Here is a 21,957-nt window from a genome sequence, read left to right on the forward strand (position 1 = left end):
CTCCCACCCACAGAGATCTGCCTCGGGCTCCCTACCCCACCCGCCTGTCTTCTGAGCAATGCCATTCACAGTTATTAATTACAGAGAGAAAGAGGATCAATGCCAGAACCCAGAAGTTCGGGTTTTCTATCAAGCGGGCTGGAAGGAGAAGGTGATGCCAAGACTAGAAACAGGTCCCTGCTCTTCACTTAGTGGTACTCTTAGTGATGTGTCATATTGTAGGTTGTGTTTTGTTTGGAGAAAGTCAATGATGTCATTCTTCTGAAAAGAGAATGGTGACCAGCAGGGACACTTCTGCAGTGAAAGAATGTGAACTACTCCAGACATGTATCAAGCTTCTATTTGCTCTCTTCCTTGGGTCAGGGTGTAAGAAACCAATCCTGAAAGATAAGGGAGTAGATTATCTTACCCCGGAAATCACTGCTGGCACAGAGGAATTTTGCTATTTGTCTGTAAGTGACAAAAAAAAAGCATCATTTGGTGGTCATGTGACTACCCACTCTCAAGGCGGATCTCCTCTAAGGGCTCTGTGTGGAGGCTCTGAAATCTGTGGAGATTTTTCTCTGCAGATGCAGGAAGAAAGCAGGTGGATGGATAAATAAGCATGGCCTTGCTCCTGGTCTCCTTGTTGGCATTCCTGAGCTTGGGCTCAGGATGTCATCATCAGGTCTGTCACTACTCTAACAGAGTTTTCCTCTGCCAAGAGAGCAAGGTGACAGAGATTCCCTCCGACCTCCCCAGGAATGCGCTTGAACTGTGAGTATCAGAGGCAGCGGGAACAACTGCGTGGCTGGCATTTGTGTGTTGCGTGCTATTATTATTTTGACATAAGGCTGATAACTGTTGAGCTGAGATATTTCTGCCCTGATTGAAGGCTTGAATAAAACAAACTCCCCCAGCCCAACGCTCCTGCCCTGCGGCTCTCCCAGAATCTTAGTAAGAGTTTATCTGAGCCTCTGTCAGGGAAGGGCAGTACGGAAACCTGAATCCAAAGGCGAAAGGGAGACTTTTTAGTGTTTTCAACATATCTGCTCTTGAGTTCTCTACTCTCTTTGGTGGAACCGGAAAAGCAAAACTAAGAAAAAGTAGGAACTTAGAAGATCCAGCATTGGAGGCAGAAAGATGGCTTTGATTTAAGTGACTACATGACGTGTGACTCCTGAGGACACAGAATTCAAGAATGCAAGAGTCGTTGTTGCTTTGGAGGCAACAGCAAATAATTCCTGAACTGAGATTCTGCTTTATGGGGGAAGAGAGGGTTGGAGGAGAGGGGAAGGGGTGTGAAGAAAGGAAGAAAGGAAAGAAGAAAAGAGGTGGAGAGAGGAGAAATACAGGATAATCTTTTATATAGCTAGAAAAAGTGATTCCCAACTTTGAATTTTTACTGAACTATTTTAATAGGAAGTAGAGAGACTTTTAGGGTTGGATGAGATCTTAGACATCATTTCACTCTCTTTATTTTGCAAATGAGGAACCTGGGGTATGGAGAGGAAAGAGAATTGCGCAAACTTTCACAGTGAGTTGAAACTAGAGCCAAAACTAGAAATCAGGTGTTTTTTACTCATAGTCTAGTGTTCTTACCCCGAAACCCATGTCTGACAGCATTAGAGCAAGAGGAAAGGACTGTTTAACTACTTCCCCTGGAAAGTGGCAAGTTGTGGCTCAGAGATTGTAGATATCCTCAGTGTTTTTATTTCAAGGATTTTAAACAGAAGCTGCTATTCTGGAAGCCTGTTTCAATCTCGGTCCCCCAAAGCTATGGATGACTCTTATGTTGTTGCAGAAGGTGATCATCTTTTCAGTCCACTTGTGATCATATCTACACTCAAACGTGTTGGTGTTGCATTTCAGATTTCACTCAGGGACACATGGCCACAGGCTTGGTTGGTTCTGTTTCTACTTTTTCCCTTGACAACATGAGTCCTCAGTTCCTACCCAGAGGCAGCTGCAGCGGCAGGGAAAATAACTGGTCAGCTCTGTGTTTTGGCTACACTGCCTCAGATGAGACAGCTATTCCTGATTATGGGGAAGAATGTGCCCATGCACAGTCTGTTTAATTAGGTCATTATAAACACAGGAAAAGGCCAATGTACCTGAGCTCTCCTAAGGAGCCACTTGCTTCTAAGTGACTTTCAACAATTACTTAACCTCTTCTGAGCCTCAGGTTTTTCCCTTCTAAAATGGTTTTAATACAACCCTGCTTGGTTGGATTGCTGTGAGCAGTAACTGATATACGCCCCCCCCACCCCCCCCCTTCTGCTTCTTCTGGCCCTCTCCACTTCTTCCAACTTTTCCCCGTGGGTCAAGCAGTGCCAACCAGTTTCTAAAGCAAATAGTCCCTAAAAAGTTTCAATTTTAGGGTGATACTGCTCTATCCAAAACCCTTCTACACTAGGCTATCTGCTTTCTGGTATCTTTTAATCAGAAGCGAGATTTTTTTCATTCTGCATAGAAAACAGGAAGGAAGGAAGAAGGGAGGGGAGGAGAGAAAGATAGAGAAAAGAAGAAAATGTACCTCCACACCCCAGCCAGTGTGTGTGTATGAGTTAGTCTGGGATGAACAGGAGTATGATTTCTTAAATCATAGAGGATAAGGTATAAATGACTAAAACCTATCTCTGCCTGAGAGCATTTTTCAACTGAGGAAAGAGACTTTAGGAAAGAGTGTATTGGACAGAACACCAGAAACAAATTTCACACTCTTGACAAAGGCTAGCCCTGGGTCAGTCCCTTACTTAGGCGTATGTAACAGAAGACAAAGTCTCATAAAACTAAGAAGGCAAAAAAAAGAGTTCTTGCCAGTTGTTGGTATTTTTCCCCATCTGAGGACTGAGTATGGTTCTTTGAGAGCTTTGATGACCAGAGAAGTTCTCCTGGATATCTAATCTTAAGAAGGATTTTTTTCTCTGCACACTTATCAGTAGGGTGTGAGATGGACCATTCTAGAGTTCATCTTTGTAATCTTCTCAGCAAGGTGTATTGAGAAAAAGAAGATGAATGTTGCTTTAGCTGTTAGACCAAAAAAAAGAAAATTATTTGAGGATATTTTTGAAGTCAGTGTGTTAATCACTGAAGAACAGATAAAATGCCAAGTGAACTAGAACTCAGACAAGTCAGAACGAAAGAGCAATTATTTTTGCTTCCTTAAAAGGATTAGATAAGGGTTACCTGGAATATTGGCAGAAGGAAGATGAAACTGCTTGTTCAACTAAGTATTTCTAATGCACCTTGCAGTCTCCTGAGTTTGAATATTGACTCTAACCATGATCACATCAGGTGTAGGTGGGTGGAATAGCTGGGCTTCAACGACTGACTGCAATTGCTTAATCCATCACCATGTCAAAGCTTCATTGTTAGTCAGGTTCACCTGGGGGAAAATGACTTCTAGATTTTGCTGTGTACATTTTGATCCTATCATTCCATCTGCTTTGCGGCGGTTTCATTTCATATATCTGCAAGCTATCACCGAAGATTTCTAATTACCAACCCTCTGCACATGCTGACATTAACGCCAAACAACACAGAAGCCCCATCAATGGGCAGGTAGATTCCATTTACCAAAGGGCCCTCCTATTTGCTTGATGCTTTACACATACTACTTCATTAAAACTTCATGATGGAACTGCAAGTTTGGGATGGCTGCTCTAATTTCCAAATGAGGCAAACAAAAGAACAGAAAAGCTAAATGACTTGGGCAGAGTCACCCCTGCGGCTCCTGAGTGGCAGAGCTGGGATCCAAACTTCAGCTCGCATTTCTGTCTCCTCTGCATGTGTGTACAATGAAAGTCTGATTCCTTTTATTTCTTATGTTTAAAAAAGTAAATTAATAAAAGTATCCTTTAGAATTTTAACCAGAAGTCAGCAAATCTTTTCTATAAAGAGCCAGATAATGGATACTTTAGGCTTACAGGCCATAGAGTCTCTTGCAACTACTCAACTCTGCCATAGTTGTAGGAAAGCTGCCACAGACAAAATGTAAATGAATGAGCATGGCTGTGTTCCAACAAAACTTTGTGTATGGACACTGATGTTTGAATTTCATATATTTTTCACACGTCACAAAATATCATTTTTCTTTTGATTTTCTTTAAATCGTGTAACAAGGTGAAAAACATTCTTAGCTCATGGGCCAGACAGAAAAGCAGGGAACAGGTCAGATTTAGCCCACCGGCTAGAGATTGCCCACTTCTGATTTAGAGTGTGGCTGAGAGTGGTGAAATGTTACTGGCTTAAGCAGGGTTTAGGCAGCCTGCGGTAACATGGCACCATGGAGAAAGTACTAAACTAGGTGAGCAAATCAGGAAGGGAGGGAACATTCACAGGTGGGCTTTTAACTGGTTCTGACAAGTCAGACATGGTAGAGTATAGCCTCTAGAATCCCAGAGACCTCAGTTCAAACGCAGCCTATGCCACTGTCTTTTGCTCTATCATGTGGGCTCTTGGCTATATAATGGACATTGCAGTGTGTGCCTTACAGAGTTGCTATGAGAATTAAATGAGACAATGAATGTAAAACACCTAGCCCAATGCCTCCCAGGTGGTGGGGGCAGTGGTTGCTGTTGTCATCTGTAAAATACTAGGAAAAAAAACCACTTACCACAAAGGACATTCATGTTGACCAAATGAGTCAATAGGTATGAGAATGCTTTGAAAAATTGTTGTAAGGATCTTTATAACTCTGAAATAGTTTACAGCGTTCCACTTACTTCAGAATAATCTCCTCCTCTCAGTGGCTGGAGCACTTACTCTCTATGCATTTACTTTCTGAGTAATAAAATGTATTCCTCAAGGCTTTTAATATTTGCCAAGAACTCAGAGAGCAGGTTTCATTCTTACTGTAGTCAAAGGAATTTTGATTTCTGACTTACCCTGGAAACTCAGCTTCACCTGGAGGCAGTCAGTGAATCTAGAAAGAACCCTTTAATCTTGCTGCATTCTTCCTGGAGTTAGAATCTCTAAGGAGAATGTGAACACCCATTCAAAATCCGAAAGTTTAACTCTAAGTGACAGTATGGATACAGCTACCTTTCCTTCAGCAAGGTCAGATGACCACAATACTAAGAGGAGAAAAGGGTCCAGTGGTGGTCATTCGCAGCATAGGGAGACCTGTGCTGCCTGTGTTGACCTCTCTCCTCACAGGAAGTTCCTGTATCTCATTCCAATCTCAATTGACCGCCATTTACTTCTAATTACCTAATTATATTTTTTCCCTTTTCATTTTCTTCCTTTGCCTTATATTCCTTTTTTGTTTTTTGCTGTCTTGGTTTGGATCACTCTCCATATTCCATAGCTGTAGATTATTGTTTAGTTAGGAGATAGTTTATTTTTCCTTGGTAGGGTCTTAGTTCTGAGGGATGTCTCAGTATTGTGTGCCAGAAAGGGAATACTTCGCTATGCCAATAAGTTCTGTGATCTCCAAGAGGAAGTAGAGTTTGTGATGTCTGCAAACAAGTTTAATTATGGAAGTATTTTCTCTAAAAGTATCTTCAGGGTTTAGTGTTCTGCAGAACATACTTTGGGGAAGGCTAATCCACAAGCTGGTCTTTCCAACCCCAGTCAGCAGAATGAATCCCTAGTAAAGTCTAAATTGCAGCTCAGACCTCTTGACTCCCAGTTCAGTCCTTGATCACAGCTAGAGATGGATCTTGGTTGGGTTTTCTTTGCTTTGTGCCTGAGAAGCAGCTGGTTAAGAATGTGATGTGTCCTCATGAAAGAGATTGTTCTGAAGTATAGATTATAGCCATGAGGGAACTAGGTGATACTCATTCTGAGGTGAAGAAAGGAAAGAGAAAGCAATGGATTATAAAACTACTAAAACTGCTCCTGACTTCCACATTTGTTGAGTATTGATGGTTTAATTCTCATCATGCAAATTTCACTTTCCTTATTGGCCATAACTAATCAGTTTTACAAACTCCCTTCATACTGTGATTAGCAATAGCTCTCTTATTTTTCATTGCCAATCATCTTTGTTTGGCCCCTGAATATTTAAAGTCTGGGTTATATATTTACTTCCTAATTTATCTCCTTCCTATTAATCTCTTTCTTCTCCAAACCAGCCTGCTTACTGCCATTCCATTTTTCTTGATAAAACATCACTGCCGCCATGTTATGATTCCCCAGTTCAAAATTATCCAGTGGCTCACCATTCTGACTTGACTTTTCACCGTTCTCCAACGGGAGCCGTCTACTCCACAAAGTTGATACAGACTTACTCTCAAGCTCAGTTTTGTGCATTTCTGTGCATCCCCCTGTGTCTTTATGTTATGACTCTTGTTTATACTATCCTTAGTTTCTTCATTGCCTCTTGAAATCCAACCTACTTATAATCTTGCTCAAAGATTACCTCTTTCATGAAGTCTTCCCTGCCTACTCCATCTCTATTTAATGTGAAGCCCAGCGCTGTTCATTTTCACACTTAATCTTGCTTTGCACTTAATTTTTCATGTGCGTCTTATTTCTTTAACTGCAGTGAAGCTTTCCTTTGTACTCCTTATTGTGCCTAGTTCGATGCAATGTATGTTCTGTGTCCTCAATTACATGTAGAACAAATGATAGAATAAACAAGGGGGAATTACCTCTGTTTATTTGCTCTGCTCCTCAGCATTGAAGAAAAGATTCTTATGAAAAATGATTATTGCTCTCCCTGTGGTGAATTACTATAGGATTTGATAGTTTCCTTGTTTTCCTTGCCTTTTTATGTATTTGTTTTAAGCAAATGCCTGCGTGCAGAAAGAGAGATACATAGACTTGAAACAAGGTCTCCTAAGTTAAAAGTTGAATGTTCTATATTCTAGGCACGTCACTCAATTCTCTTGACTTAAGTAATAATACCTGCCCTCCTATCCCTAACAAGAATATTGAAAGGATGAATGAAATTGCTAAACAACATCACTTTAAACAAGGCAGAAATGTTCAAAGAAATAGAATTTTTGCTAATAGGGTCAGATTCCAAACTCTGAATGTTAGGTTTCCTCTGTTGCCCAGATGTGCTTTGATTATTATAGTTCAGTCTGGATATGAAAACCAATAACCCCACTGTGCAGATTGCCCTAGGTGCCCGTATCTGGACACTCCTACTGCCTTGTTTAGCTAGTTCTTTGAAAGAAACACACAGCACAGTTTTCAAGCTAATGCATACATAATCCTTTCTCTTCTGAAACAAAACCCTGCACCCCCTTTAGTAAGAAGTGATACATCTATGTCCAACATTTGAAATGTAATTGGGCTGGGGGTAAGAGAGGTTTATATTCCCTGCAGAGGAATCAGTAAAATGACTAAAGGAATAGCTATAGAATGCAGTACCTTGAAAGAGAAAAAGGAGAAATTATATTGCAGGGAAAAAATCCTTTAAAGTAGAAGATGAACTCTACCCTGAGAATTGGCTAAGAGCTATAATTTACAGAGTCATTATCAGCACTTGAAGAGCAGGGTTTTGATAGCACAGAAGCACTCTTGCTTGGTGATGATGAAATTCCCTTGTTTACCTAAAGGTGAGTGCTGTCCTTCCTTACCCAAATCCTCTACCAAAGAAGCCTACGCTTCAGAAACAGGACATCTTGGCTGCAAATGGGAAATTCATTTAGCTTTCATTTTAACCACTAATTGGGTTATCTAGTCACTCTGGTTGATTGGACTATAGTTTTTTTTAAGCTGTTAGATTTAGACTCTCCAATTTAGCTTTATTTAGACTAGACTCTAGCTTATATATCCCACAAGGTCACCTAGGAAAAAGAGTAATTATTTTTAATTGCTTAGGATCTGATTATAATGAGATTTGGATGTTTGTTCTAATCTAACCTCTTCCTGAAGTATCTCAGAGCATGTTTTGTGTCCCTGACCTGAACATGCCATTACCTTGTTCTTTCATATAGAATATGCCAACTGATCTAAAAATCTGCAAAGGATGTGGAAAAAATATTTGAATAAAGCAACTAAACCTTACCAAAGACTTGAACTCAATTATATTTTTAGTCTTAGGAATGGCTGAGTCCTCTCTCGTTCATCCCTTATCTCCCAGACCTTTTCCGGCAAGAGCCAAGAGAGTCATCACAGAATCCTGTGTCAAAAATAGTGGAAAATGTATGCCATGAGCCAATTTTTGTGTCTCTCTAATGCCAAGCTTGCTGAAAACCTCTAAGAAATAAGGACTCAAAAAGTTCAGCCAAGTTTCAATGAAACAGAGAAATCAATTAATTGAGGCTATCAGAGAGAAAATTCATCAGTAGATTGGTGAAAGTTTAAAGTAAAATAATGCTGAGGTTTCTTTCAATTCTAAAATGCTTTGACTTTACAAATATCTTCAGGCACCAACTTTCCCCAAATCAATAGGCTTTTTCTAGGTCTCTGAGTCCAGCAGGCGTATAATTCCTAAACTGTTCTGATTTCAGTTGTGGGGTTTGGGGTGGGAGGTAAAGGGGGTTGAGGAAAGTTCCCTTAGGCGCAATACAGTTCTGTTATTTTGAAATGAAGCATGGGAAAACACCACACAGACACCTCTCTCTCCTGTTATTTTCAGTTTGGAAGGAGTTTTAAACAAAGAGTTTGGGAGGGATCCCAGCTCCAACAATGACTTTGTAACGAAATAAACAAAGGCTGATGGAAGATCATGAAACGTTTCATCTGGAATCCTCTTGGAATAGGAGTGGCATGAAAAAGAAAGGCCCTTTATAGGGAAGGGCCATAGCCTTGAGCACTAGATTTCCAGGAGTGGCCCCAATTTAAACTGTCCCTTCTAAGAAAGTCTACTAAATTTTGGTTCGGAAGATAGGATCACATCCCTAGAAGACTGGGTTGCCTCTGGTTGTGCTTTCCCTATCATTTCATGGTAATGGCTTCTGAATTGGTCTCTGTGCCTTCAGTCTTCTCCACTCCCAGCTCCCTGCTCTGAGCTCTTGCTCTGGTCTAATTCCTGTGTGGGCTCCAATGCCCAGATTCAGGACAAAAGCCCAATGTCCTAAGTTTAACATTAAGGTCTTCCATATTTTGGCCTCAAATCAACTCTCCTGTCCTCTCATCTTCCATCCTCTCAACTCTTTGCTCTTTGCAGTATTTTCTATTCCCCAGCTCCCAAATCTTATGTTCCCCTACTCAAATAATATTATTTTCTCCAACCTGAAATACGTTCTCCTACTCCAATATTATTCAGTCTTTGAGACCAAAGTAAAGATGCTCATTTTTCATGAAGTTTCTTTCAACAGCAAATATTTATGGATTATATTTGTTCAAGGCACTATACTGGGCGCTTGGGAGAAAAGAATCAATAGGAGAGGCACGGTGCCTGTTCTCATGGAGCTGCTGAAAGAGAAGAACATCAAACAAGTAATGACAATAATGTCTCTCCTCCCTTTTACCCACAGCAATCAAAAACCTCCCTCAGAACTCAGAATAGTGACTGTCAAAATCACTCATTTGACGATTAATTACAAGTTGCCTTGTGTAATCTGAAATCATAGATTGTGAGAGCTGGAAGAAACAGATGCCTAGTGAAAGCCAGTAGGAAGATGCTGGCCCGCTTGATGCCAGAAGAAAGTTGATGAGAAGACGTGTATCTAACTGTCCTACCCAGATTTGCCCTTTGAACACCTTAGAGTTGATTTCGGGAGCTGTGCAGGGCCACTTCCAAAATACTCCATTCTTTACAAGGTCAGAAAATCCTTGCTTTATTTTACAGGGAGAACATAAGACTTCAAATGAAATAGAATGATAAGTAAGCATCAGCAAATTTCTGATAGGGTTTAACTGGGAGATGTTGAAATATTTAAGTTTGACTAGAAGTTTTCAACTTGCGAAAATACAAGGGACTGGCTCCTTTGAGGCGGGGTGGAAGAGAATGCCACAGGAGATGGAAAACAGCATCAAAGGGGGAAACTTAGGCTGTGCTGTTTCTTTGCCAACCTCATAATTTTTCCTACAGCTGCTTGTGTTCATGAATACTGTTATGTGGATATTGGGTAGGGAGCAGATAAAGGAGTTTACATGTCAAGGCGCTGTGTATGCCGGCTTCCCCCTAGAGCAGCTGAATGTCATCTCTGAAGTCTGGCAATCACACAGTTAGCCTTAACAAAGCCCAGATATCTCTTCTGAAAATGATGCACCTTAAAAATGTTTACTTTGGCATAAGGGGGACACTAATAAGGAATTAATGAATGTTCTTGAACTTATAAACAACTTGCCTTTCTTCTAAATTTCAGACTATTTCGTATGGCTGTGCTTAGAATAGAAAAACAAATTGAGTGCAAAAGAATGACCACTCTCCATCATCAGATCACAACCTGAGCAAGTATCAACAGTCAGCCCAAACCCTTGCCACTGCCATGTGCCCACCAAGGCTAATATCTGGTCAGAGTAAGAAGGGAAGAAACCTTCATTTAATTGGTGTTTGTTTTGTGGGCAAGCAGGGTAGAATTTCTGTAAATAAATATATGGGGTGGTAGAGGGAAGCAGCAGAAAATGCAACAAGAAATACTCTTAATTTAAACAAACAAACTGCAAAGGCAGCGAAAGCAAATATGAGAATTGTGATGAACAGCAAAGAGGTCATCTGGAATCCTGCACACAGTAGCAAAATTGCTTATCAGTCCCCTGATTGTGAAAATCTGCTGAGCCCTTTCAAGAAGAACATACAGTCTTGGAATGGCATCTGATTCCCCAAAACAAATACCTAGAGACAAGAGGAAAGAGAACAAACAGTCATGATAGCCAGATAGGAAAATTACAAAGTAGCTCTGGAAGCCGAGCTCTCGGGTAAGATTTGGGAGGAAGAAGAGCAAAAATAAAAGCAACAGAGCTATAAATAAAAGAAATGGATGGGCCATTGAGTCGGGGAATTGCTGCTTCTGTATCTAGGTTTTGCGTCTTCGGCTGGTCAAATTCCCTGGAGAAGATTCTCCCAAGCTCCTACATGGAAGGTGAAGTCCTAACAGCCAGCATTCCAGTGGCTGGGGAAAGGGCTGGGGGTATCAACAGGCATAGGAGGTCCCTGGCATCCCCTAGTCCAGAAACTCTTTCTACTCTCTTTAAAGAATAAGCCTTTGGTGTTTTGCTCAGGTCGGGAGGAGCAGTTGCCTGACTGCTCCAAGTGGGAAGTATGGCTGCCTCTTAAACTTTCCACCAATTCTCCTTACTTTGGCCACCTCACCCTACTTAAACCCCACTCCCTAATTCAGGGACACCAGTGCCTCCAATTCCTGAGTGTTTCAGGGATTGTGCAGTGCAAATCACATTGGTTTAGGAGGTCATTTTCTAAAGTCTGCCTAGTCAGCCCTTCTCAAACTTAAATGTGCATGCAAATCAGAGGAATATACTGGGAAAGTGCAGATTCTGATTCAGTAAGTCTGGGGTGGGGCCTAAGAGTCCACATTTTGAAGCAACTCCAGGAGATGCTGGCAGTACTCGTTCCAGAACCACATTCATCTATGTTCTTTACAGTCCTAAAATTTTGTGTCCTTGTTCCTCTGTCCGTGTGGCTTTATGCATTTCAAAAAAAAAAAAAAAAAAGGAAAAAACCCTCCCCTTACTGTCTTCTGAGTGGGATTTCAAGAGGAAACAAATAGTTATTTCTTTACTATGCCATCTCTGCCCAAGAATCCTCATTCTTTATTCAATCCACTCAATCTGGCTCTCTTCCCATTGTTCCACTGAAAATTTTCTTGTCATATGTACCAATAAACTTCTCTTTATTTTCAATATATTTTATACTGCGGTTACATTATTTTTCAAATAATATATAAAAGTTTGAATATAAGAGGCATCCTCACAATTTAGCTGTCAGATTCAGTGGTCACATCCCTATCTACATGTTACATGCCTCTCAGGAACACTCACAGCTGACCATCCTCCTGCTTGAAACACTTTTCTCTTTTGACTTCCAGGTTCTGTGACACCACACTAGCTTTCCTCTTACATCTCATGCCAGACCTTGGTCTTCTCTGCTGAGTTCTCCATTGCTACCCAGTCTCTGAACGTTGAGTTCCTCAGGCTTCATTCAGACCTTCTTCTCTCGTGCGTCTCTACTCTCTATGGTGATCTCTTCCAGTCTCATGGCTTTAAATGCCATCTACATTCAAAATGTATGTGTCATGCCTAACCTTTCCATTTGAGCTCCAGACAAGTAATATCCAACTGAAACCTTGACATTTCCACTTGAATCTCTGACTGGCATCTCAAAACCAACAAGTAGAAAATAGTATACTTAATCACCCTCCTCTAAGCCCCTCAGGATCTCCTCTCCCAGTCTTTAGCATATATATATAAGTGCACGTATTACCAACCCCCACCCCCACCCCCAAATCCAATCCAACACCAAGTCCTGGAGATTTGACCCATAAAATATAGCACAAATGTCTCCACTTCTCTTTATCTTTCCTGCTACCACTCTAGCTCAAACCAACATCATCTCTCGTTTGGCTCCTATAAGGGTCCGCACTGCTTCCATCCACTGGTTCCACTTGAACCAACAATCCAGCCCTCACACAGCAGCTAGAGAAACTTTTTAAGAGAGTATGGTATACAATTACCCACAATTGCTCTTAGAATAGAATTTACTCAACTTATGTTTCATGACTACCTACTATGGCAGGCACTGTTCTAGATGCTGGAGATCCAACAGTGAGCAAAACAGACAAATCCCTTCCCTTGTGGAGCTTATACGCTTTGCCATGTCTACAAGGCACTCCATGATCTGACCTCTGCCTGCATTTCCACAGGCGTGGTGCCCATCATCCACTGCTTGCCCATCACTACGATGCTTTAGCCACCCTGGGCCCCTTCCCACTCTTCAAATACACCAAGCTCTTTCCCACCTTAGGTCTTTTCACTTGCTTTTCTTTTTGTTTAGAATGTTCCTCTCTTCTTCACATACTCCTCATTTTTCCAGTCTCTACTCAAATCTACCTCCTCAGATGGCTCTTCCTTGACCATTCTGCTATGGTAGCATCACCATATATGTATATGACCATTTTCTTCTATAAACTTACTGAAATTTGAGTGTTTTTATGTTTGCCTATTTATCTCCCTTCACCAGAAACTGGAACTAAAGTTTTATGATGGCGATGATTCCAGTGTGTAGAATAGTTCCTGGTAGAGAGTAAATGCTCAATACACGCATAAACTGATGGATGAGTGAAAGGCTCCTTCAAGCAAATAAGAACTAGAAGAAAAGATCGCTTGTAACAAACATCTATTAGTCCCAGTATATCACCATGCATTATGCTTTTTATAGTATCTCGCCTAACAGTCTTGCACTGTAGCTATTCTTGGAAATATGAAAAAAGATATCAAAGAAAGAACCAGCCCAAAGTCACTCAGCTTCTCAGTGTCAGAATGGAAATTGAGATTCCTGATATACCTGATTAAAAAATACCCATTCTTGGGCTGGCCCCGTGGCCGAGTGGTTAAGTTCGCGCGCTCCGCTGCAGGCGGCCCAGTGTTTCGTCAGTTCGAATCCTGGGCGCGGACATGGCACTGCTCATCAGACCACGCTGAGGCAGCGTCCCACATGCCACAACTAGAAGAACCCACAACGAAGAATACACAACTATGTACCGGGGGGCTTTGGGGAGAAAAAGGAAAAAATAAAATATTAAAAAAAAAAAAAAAAATACCCATTCTTTGTTCTAACCATGAAAAAAGAGAAAAAAGACTTCCCTGTTCTCTGAACTCCTAAAGCAGAACAATCTAGACTCTTCATCTGAGCTTAAATATGTACAATGCAGGGGTCATCTGCAATACAAAACTTACGTGTTATCTTGTCTCTCAAATACAATAAGCTCTCTGAGGGCTAGCCCTGCACTGCTCTCCTGCACCAGCAGGCTTGGATACTCAATAACTACTCAATAAGGAGGACAGAGACAGAAAGACAGAAAATGAGTGAGTGAGTTCGTGAATAAATAGAAAGAGGACTGAAAAGCAAAAGTCAATGGCCATTTCCAGGTAAATTGCAAAATAACCAGAAGTTGTCTAATAATGCTAAAGAGCTGTTTGAACAATATGTGTGCCTATGGAGGAGGCAGTTGGAAAGACTTGCTCCAACTCTCTGACGCTCTTTACACATTTCCTATGAAGATGGTTCCCCAGTAATGACTAACTCTCAGCAGGTTAAGTAGCTGATCTTCTGCAGGTGGAGAGGCTTAGCAGAAGTGAATACCATGTGAACCTGGAGTGCTTGATGGAGGCTTGGGGATCACTATAGATACTCCCTAAATGGTCCTGATATAATTAGATGAACTGTGATGATGATGTTTCAAAAGGTCCACAGAGTTAACAAAAAAAATCCTTATTGATCTAATATGACCTCACAACCCCTTTTCTAAGATTTCTTTCTTCTGTCTTTGGGGAATTGTACCTCTGTTTTCTCATTTTGAATATGGTTTAACGTCTAGATCAAGGCTGCTATAACTAGTCTGCTGTTCCCTATGTGGTATGATTTGAGAGGCACCAAGCTGGCTCAACTGCCCCCAATTATTTCCCCCATTATTTGTTAATTACAATGCCACCTTTAATAAATTAATCCTTGAAGCTTTAAAGATTTCTCTCATTTCTAAGACTCTGCAGTTGAAATATAAAATCCTTTTGGATAAATATCTTAAGCTTTTGAAGGCTGCCCCTTTAACATTTTGCAAAGTGTGTTCCTCACAACCCTAGTTTCATAAGATGCTCCAGAAATAGTAAATTGTTAAAATGTCTTGCGTGATCAAATAGGTTTGGAAAATGCTGCATGCTGAACCCTCATTCTAGAGATTCACAATGTACGTAACATATTAAAGGCTGTCAGAGGTATTCCCACTTTATATAACTCATAAGTGTTCCACAGAACACATCAGGAAACTCTGACTTAGTGACATGCAGTTAACCAGCAATATGCTTTGGCAAATGTGTCTCCATATATACCCCCAGGAACTGAAGAGTTGAGAAAGGTGGTATGTACAACCCCAAATACGTGGTAGACATAAATTTTAAAATTTGATGTGGGCCAAGTCTTCACTCATGCAGATCTGCCTTGTTCTTCAAACTAGAGAATTTTTTGCGAGATGAACTTGAGAGGGAATACATTTCCTCCCTCTTCTTAATTGTTTTAGGAATAAGAAATGAGGCCCCATAAAAATGATTTGTCTAAGGTCATTTGAGTAATTAAAGATATTGTCTATCCTCTATTTCTAAAGCCGGAAACTTTAAGTCCTCAATTTCCAAGCTTCTGTGGCAGGTTTGGTGATGACAAAACATACCTCTCTCCTCCCAAAGCACAGACCACCCTCCCCGCCGCCCTCCCACCTTCACCTCTTATCCCCTCACACCCAAGGAAACACCTTCCAGATATTATGATCATTAGAATTCCACACTATTTTATTTTTACCTTTGTCTGCTTTTCAAAAACGCCTTTATTGATTATAACACATATGGTGTACAATTCAGTCATTGAAAGTTTACATTTCAATGGTTTTTCATATACAGTCATGCGTTGCCTAACAACAGGGATACGTTCTGAGAAATGCATCGTTAGGCAATTCTGTCATTGTGCAAACATCATAGAAAGTACTTACTCAGGTTTATATGCTATAGCCTACTACACACCTGTGCTATATGGTACTGATATTATGGGACCACCATCGTACATGAGGTCTATTCTTGACCAAAACGTCGTTGTGCAGTGCCTGACTGTATTCACAATATGTACAACCATCACCATCGTCCATTTTAAAGCATTTTTATCACCTCAAAGTCAAATCACATACTCCCCCCGACCTGTTCTCCCCCAGCTTAAGCAACCACTAATCTCCTTTTTGTCTCTATAGATTTTTCCATTCTGGACTTTCATATGAATGGAATTACAGGTATGTAAGATGAGGTCTTTGTGACTAGCTTCTTTCACTTAGCATATTTTCAAGGTTCATCCAAGTAGTAACAGGTATCAATACTCCCTTATTTTATGGCTGAAAAATATACCACATTTTCTTTATCCATTCATCTGTGATGGAATTTGGATTATTCACCTTTTGGCTATTATGAGCAATGCTACTTTAAACATTTGTGTACACATTTTTGATTGGACATATATTTTCATTTGGCATGTACCTGGGAGTGGAATAGTTGAGTTATATGATAACTTTATGTTTCAGCCTTTGGGGAACCTCAAAACTGTTTCCCAAAAGTGGCTGAACCAGCCTACATTCCCATGAACAGTGTGTGAGGTTGTCTATTTCTCCACATCCTCTTCAACACCTGTTCTTATCTGACTTTTTGATTCTAGCCATCCTAGTGAGTATGTGGTATCTCATTGTGGTTTTGATTTGCATTTCCCTGATAAGCAATGATGTTCAGCATCTTTTCATATGCTTATTGGCCATTTGCATGTCAATTTTTCAATCTTTACAAAGAATCAACTTTTAATCTCATTTGTTTTCTCTATTCTCTATTTTATTAATTTCTGCTGTAATCTTTATTATTTCCTTCCTTCTGCTCACTTTGGGTTTAGTTTGCTATTCTTTTTCCAGTGTCTTGAGGTAGAAGCTTAGGTTATTGATTTGGGATCTTTCTTCTTTCTTAATATAAGCATTTACAGCTATAAATTTCCCTGTAAGCATTGCCTTACCAGCATGTCATAAGTTTTGGTATGTTGTGCCTTGATTTTCATTCATCTTAAAGTGTTTTTTGTTTCTGTTTGTATTTACTTATGATTCATTGGTTATTTAGTAGTACACTGTTTAATTTTGACATATTTGTGAATTCTCATTTTTTTTTCCTATTTATTTCTAATTTCATTCCATTATGGTTAAGAGAATATACTTTGTATTATTTCTATCTTATCAAATTTATTGAGTTCTTTTTTTTTTATGGCCTAGCATATCATCTATTCTGGAGAATGTTCCATGTGCACTTGAGAAGCATGTGTATCTGTTGTCACTGGGTTGAGTGTTCTATATACATCTGTTACTCTAGTTGACTTTCAGTGCTATTCAAGTCTCCTACATATTTGTTTATCTTCTGTCTAGTTGTTCTATTCATTTTTGAAAGTAGAATATTGAAGTCTTCAATGATTATTGTCAAATCATCTATTTTTCCCTTAATTTCTATCAGTTTTTGCTTCATGAATTTTGGTGCTCTGTTATTAAGCATATATATGTTTATAATTGTTATATATTCCTGATGGATTGACCCTGTTATCCTTATAAAATGTTCCTCTTTATCTCTAGAACATTTGTTTTAGTTTTAAAGTCTCTTTTATCTGGTATTAGTATAGCCACTCCAGCTTTCTGGTGGCTGTTCTTTGCATGATATACATTTTTCAATCCTTTTACTTTTCATCTATTTGTGTTTTTCAATGTAATGTGTGTCCTTTAGAAAATGCATAGTTATGTTTTGTCAATCCAGTTTGACAATCTCTGCCTTGTGATTGGATTGTATAATCCATTCACATTTGGTGTTATTATTGATACAGTTGGGTTTATATCTGCCATTTAACCTTTTGTTTTCTCTATGTCTAATGTCTTTTTTGTTTCTCTATTCCTCCTTTACTCCTTTCTTTCACATTAAGTGAATCTTTACTAATGTAGCTTTAAAATTTTTTAATAGTTTTTCACCATAATTTTGTGGGTTTTTTTAGTTAGTTGCTCTAAGGTTTATCATATGTACCTTATCTTACCAGAATCAGCTTTGGGTTTATGCTAGATTAATTCCAGTGAGAGAGAGGGATGTTCCATTCAGACATGCAATAGACATGCAATGTTCCACCTATATAGCTCTATTCTCTATCAGTTAAGAGAAGAAAGGAGAAAAATATGCATTTATGGAATTTTTTCTATAATTACATAATTGCCTTTACTCGTGTTCATTGTTTGTATGAATTTGAATTACCAACTGGGGTCACTTGCTTCAGCCTGAATAACTTCCTTTAGTATTTCTTGTAAGGCAGGTCTGCTAGTAACAAATTCTCTCCATTTTTGTTTATCTTGGGAAATCTTTATTTTGCCTTCATTTTGACAGGAGCGTTTTTCTGGATATAGTATTCTTGTGTAACAGTTTTTTCTTTCCTCTGAGCACTTTAAATATGTCATCCCACCACCTCTGGCCTCCCATTGTATGTGATAAGAAGTGAGCTATTAATCTTACTGGGGCTCCCTTATAAGTAATGAGTCACTTTTCTCTTGCTGCTTTCAAGAGTTTCTCTTTGTCTTTGACTTTCAGCATTTTTATTATGTGTCTGTTTATGGGTCTCTTTGTTTATATCCTCCTGGCATTTATTGAGATTACTAGATGTGCAGTGTATCTTTTCCGATAAATTTGGGAACTTTTCAGCCATTATTTCTTCAAATATTTTTTCTTCTCCTTTCTCTCGCTCTTCTCCTTTTGGTACTGCCATTATGCACATATTGGTGTGCTTAATTTTGTCCCATATTTCTCAAAGGCTCTCTTCATTTTCTTTACCCTTTTTTTCCTCTCTGTGCTTTGGCTTAGATAATCTCTATTGATCAATTGTCAATTTTACCAATTCTTTCTCCTGCAAGTTCAAATCTACTATGGAGATCTTCTTGTGACTTTTTAAAAAATTTTAGTTATTGTACTGTTCAACTCCAGAATTTCCACTTGTTTTTTAAAAATTATCTCTTTACTGATGTTCTCTATTTGATGCAATATTGTCAGCATACTTTCCTTTATTTCTTCAATCATGCTCTTCTTCACTTCTGTAAACATATTTATGACTACTTTGAAATATTTTTCTGTCAAATCTGACATTTGGTCACTCTCATAGGCAGTTTCTGTTGCCTGCTTTATTTTCCAGTATATGGGTCATATTTTCCTGTTTCTTTGCATGTCTGATGATTTTTTGTTGGGTACTGGTTACTCCTTCATGGCTTGCTATTGTTATTTGCTAATTTATTTAGTTACTAGCTGGATTATATTAGTGAAAGCCTCTGATATTGCACCCCAGGGAGGCACAGCTTTGGATATGACCAGTCACCCTGGGAGGACAGTGGTACTGGTAGGGCTCTCTTCCATTCTTTCTCTGACCATATCCAGATGTTAAACTTCACTACTTGAGGGCAGACTGTGCTATTATTTTCAATAATCCTTGGGGGGCATAAATTCCTCTACAAACGAATTCAATCAAATTGTGGCTCCTTCAAAGAAATAATTTCTGAGGTCAGTGTTTGATATTTGTTCTGACCCCAGGGGGGCTCCTTCCAGCTGTTTTATTTCCCAGTTCTCTTCTGCAAACTAGCTGGCTTACATTAGATATTCATTAGATCCATGAATCTCTCAATTGCCTTTTACCACACCTTTACCATTCTTGAAGTGCTCTTAGGCTTAAACTTCCCCATGTTCTGTTGCAAATGAAGTAAGTTCCTTTGGGAAGAGAATACCAGCTACCCATTTTGCAGCTTGCTTGTCCCCCCAGGCAAAATCTCAGCCAGGTCTCTGGAGCGAGGACTGGATTCAGTGGCAAGCTTCTCTCTGAGACCATCATTCTAAGAGTTAAGCACATCATGGGGGGTGGGGTAGCAATCTGAGATCCTCTCAGCTTGACTCTTCTGTCATGGAACCACAGCCTCATGAGCCCAGGAAAGAGCTATTGGGGCCCTAATATTCTCAGCAGGCCACCTCTAAGATAGAGCCTCTGTTGCACAAATGTGGCTTGATAATAAGAAAGGAGCCGCCACTTCCCAACCACACTTGCCCAAGACACAGCCTCAGCAACAGGAAGCTGCAGGCAGAATGAGAAATGCTGAGTTCCTGCTCCTCCTGGGAAGAAAGTCCTCCAGCTGGAAGCTTGGAGGAGAAGTAACCCTGTGTTCTTGGCTGCAGCTGTCAGGAGTGGAGTCTCCATGTCTCTGAGGTGGGAGGGGAGAAAGAGGCAGTGGTTTTGGCCCAAATACCACAGACTCTCACCTTTTTTTTTTTTTTTTTATCAGATCTTCCTAGATTTTCTTGAATAGATGTTTCCTTCTTTGCTCTTTGCCTTCAGGACCATTTCCAGAGGATTTGAGTTGTTTGTTTGTTTTGCTTTGTTTTATTGTTTTTACTAGTTTCCCTTCAAAGCAGGCCAGTGGAGCTCCTCATGCTGTCATGCTAATAGTCAATCTCACTGCTATGGTCTTGACCAGGCAAAGCGGAGGGTGAGTAGGTTGTGGCTGAAAGCAGCTGAGTACCCAGGACTATCATCTCTGAAGTTTCTGCTGTGCCCTTGAACAAAGGAGAACAGCTGCACAAGCCAGGAGGAAATAAATGCTATCACGATGAAGTTTTTCTTCCCCTTTTTTACTTTAATGATTTTCATGTGCATTATTAGTTTTAAATAATTCAGTATGCATGTCCTAAATATTGGTCTAGTGAATGGTAATGGCTCTATCACCTACAAAATAAGGTCATAACTGCTCTTCTTGGAAGGCATAACAGTTTCTTAAACACTGTGATATGGTGAGCAAAACAGGTGGAAACGGAATTATAACTGAAAGGGTGATTTCCAGGGCTGCTTTGGTTCGTTAGATCAAAGGAAAAGAACAGATTTATTTTCTCCTAGGCAGGACAGAGACAAAATGAACTTCTCCCTGCGTATTTACAGTCCTGACCATTTGACTGAAGTAATTTCAGCAACAGAGATCATGCAGTTGTACCAGATGGAAAACAAGCCAAAAGTAATATCGAAATCCTGAGTTCAGCATCTTCACAGAAAAATCATTGAGACCCTAAACAAAGCTGTACATCATCCACAACCTGCTGCTACAGGCAGCACCCTTTTATTGGACACTTACTGTGTGTATAGCCATTTGCTGGGATGTAGGAGCCAAAGATGCAGCCCTGACACACAAACCCTTTTCATGCAGCTGAAGAGTAGACACACCCGCATACATAGACACAGAAAAAGAAAACAAGGCTTTTCAAGTTATCATGTGATAACGTGATAGACATAGGATGAGCAGAACAAAATTTGAGTACAGCAGAAGTTCTTTAAAGAGAGAGATACCTACACTTGAGAATAAACATAAGGCACTTCCTTGAAAAGGTGAGACGTGTGCAGGATATAAGAAAAGATTTAAATATATGGTAGTGAAGGAGAATGCACAGTAGGTAGAAAGAACACCTGGAGAGCTAGTCAAACAGCAGCAAATCAAAGAAATCGTCTTCTCTCCTAAAGGAAATAGTATTGCTTCTGAATTATCAATTCCATTTCTAGAAGTGTGCCAAGTACAGCACCTGGGGGGGGGGGGGGAGGGAATTGCAGCATTTCCATTGCAGATCTTCAAATGCAAGAAAGGCTATCCAGCAGGAAAAAAAAGGAAGTCTCTTAATAATTTGTGGAGGTTTGGGTAGAATGAACCAAGGTGTTGTTCAGAGAAACTCAGTGGGGTGCAATAAATGGTTTTAAAAATCTCTATGACTGAATGTAGAACAGAGTAGACCCGGCCTTCATTTGCAGTTAAGAAATACAAATTACTTAAGTCACCAGAAGTCTTTCCTAATAGAAATCATTTTTTTATTCATTTATTTCTTTCAGTTGCCTGGAGTAGGGACCAGCTGAGATCATATTGTGCTTAGAAGGTCTTTGGATCTAAAGGTACATATTTCTGAAATAAATAATTCCTTCAGAGAAACTTAAGGGGTAAGCAAATAAACCCAATTAGATCTAGATAATTTTTCCTAGAATTAACCTGAATTTACCATTTTGTTTGTGATCCCCAACTCACTTTGTTTTTCAAAAGAAAGGGGGAAAACTGAATGAATAGATGAGTATATAACAATAAATATCACACCAGCCCCGTGGCAGAGTGATTAAGTTTGCATGCTCTGCTTCTGCAGCCCAGGGTTCGTGGGGTTGGACCTCAGGCACAGATCTACACATCACTCATCAAGCCATGCTGTGGTGGCATCCAACATACAAAATAGAGGATGATGATTGGCACAGTGTTAGCTCACAGACAATCTTCCTCAAGCAAAAAGAGCAGGATTGGCAACAGATGTTAG

General features: G+C 39.9%; 1 protein-coding gene across 3 annotated transcripts in view; it reads left to right on the forward strand.

Annotated features, from left to right (window-relative positions):
• Positions 1–475: 475 nt before the first annotated feature.
• Positions 476–21,957, forward strand: part of FSHR (follicle stimulating hormone receptor) — a 167,680-nt gene continuing 146,198 nt past the window's right edge. The window contains exon 1 of one of the 3 annotated variants that reach the window (XM_008526933.2): positions 476–756. In XM_008526933.2, coding sequence (XP_008525155.2) covers positions 605–756 — 152 coding nt within the window. In that variant the 5' untranslated portion in view covers positions 476–604. The remainder of the gene's footprint in view (positions 757–21,957) is intronic. The other 2 variants (XM_008526934.2, XM_070572716.1) reach the window with 2 other exon arrangements.

The sequence above is a fragment of the Equus przewalskii genome, chromosome 14, assembly GCF_037783145.1.
Source record: "Equus przewalskii isolate Varuska chromosome 14, EquPr2, whole genome shotgun sequence".
NCBI classification, from domain to species: domain Eukaryota; kingdom Metazoa; phylum Chordata; class Mammalia; order Perissodactyla; family Equidae; genus Equus; species Equus przewalskii.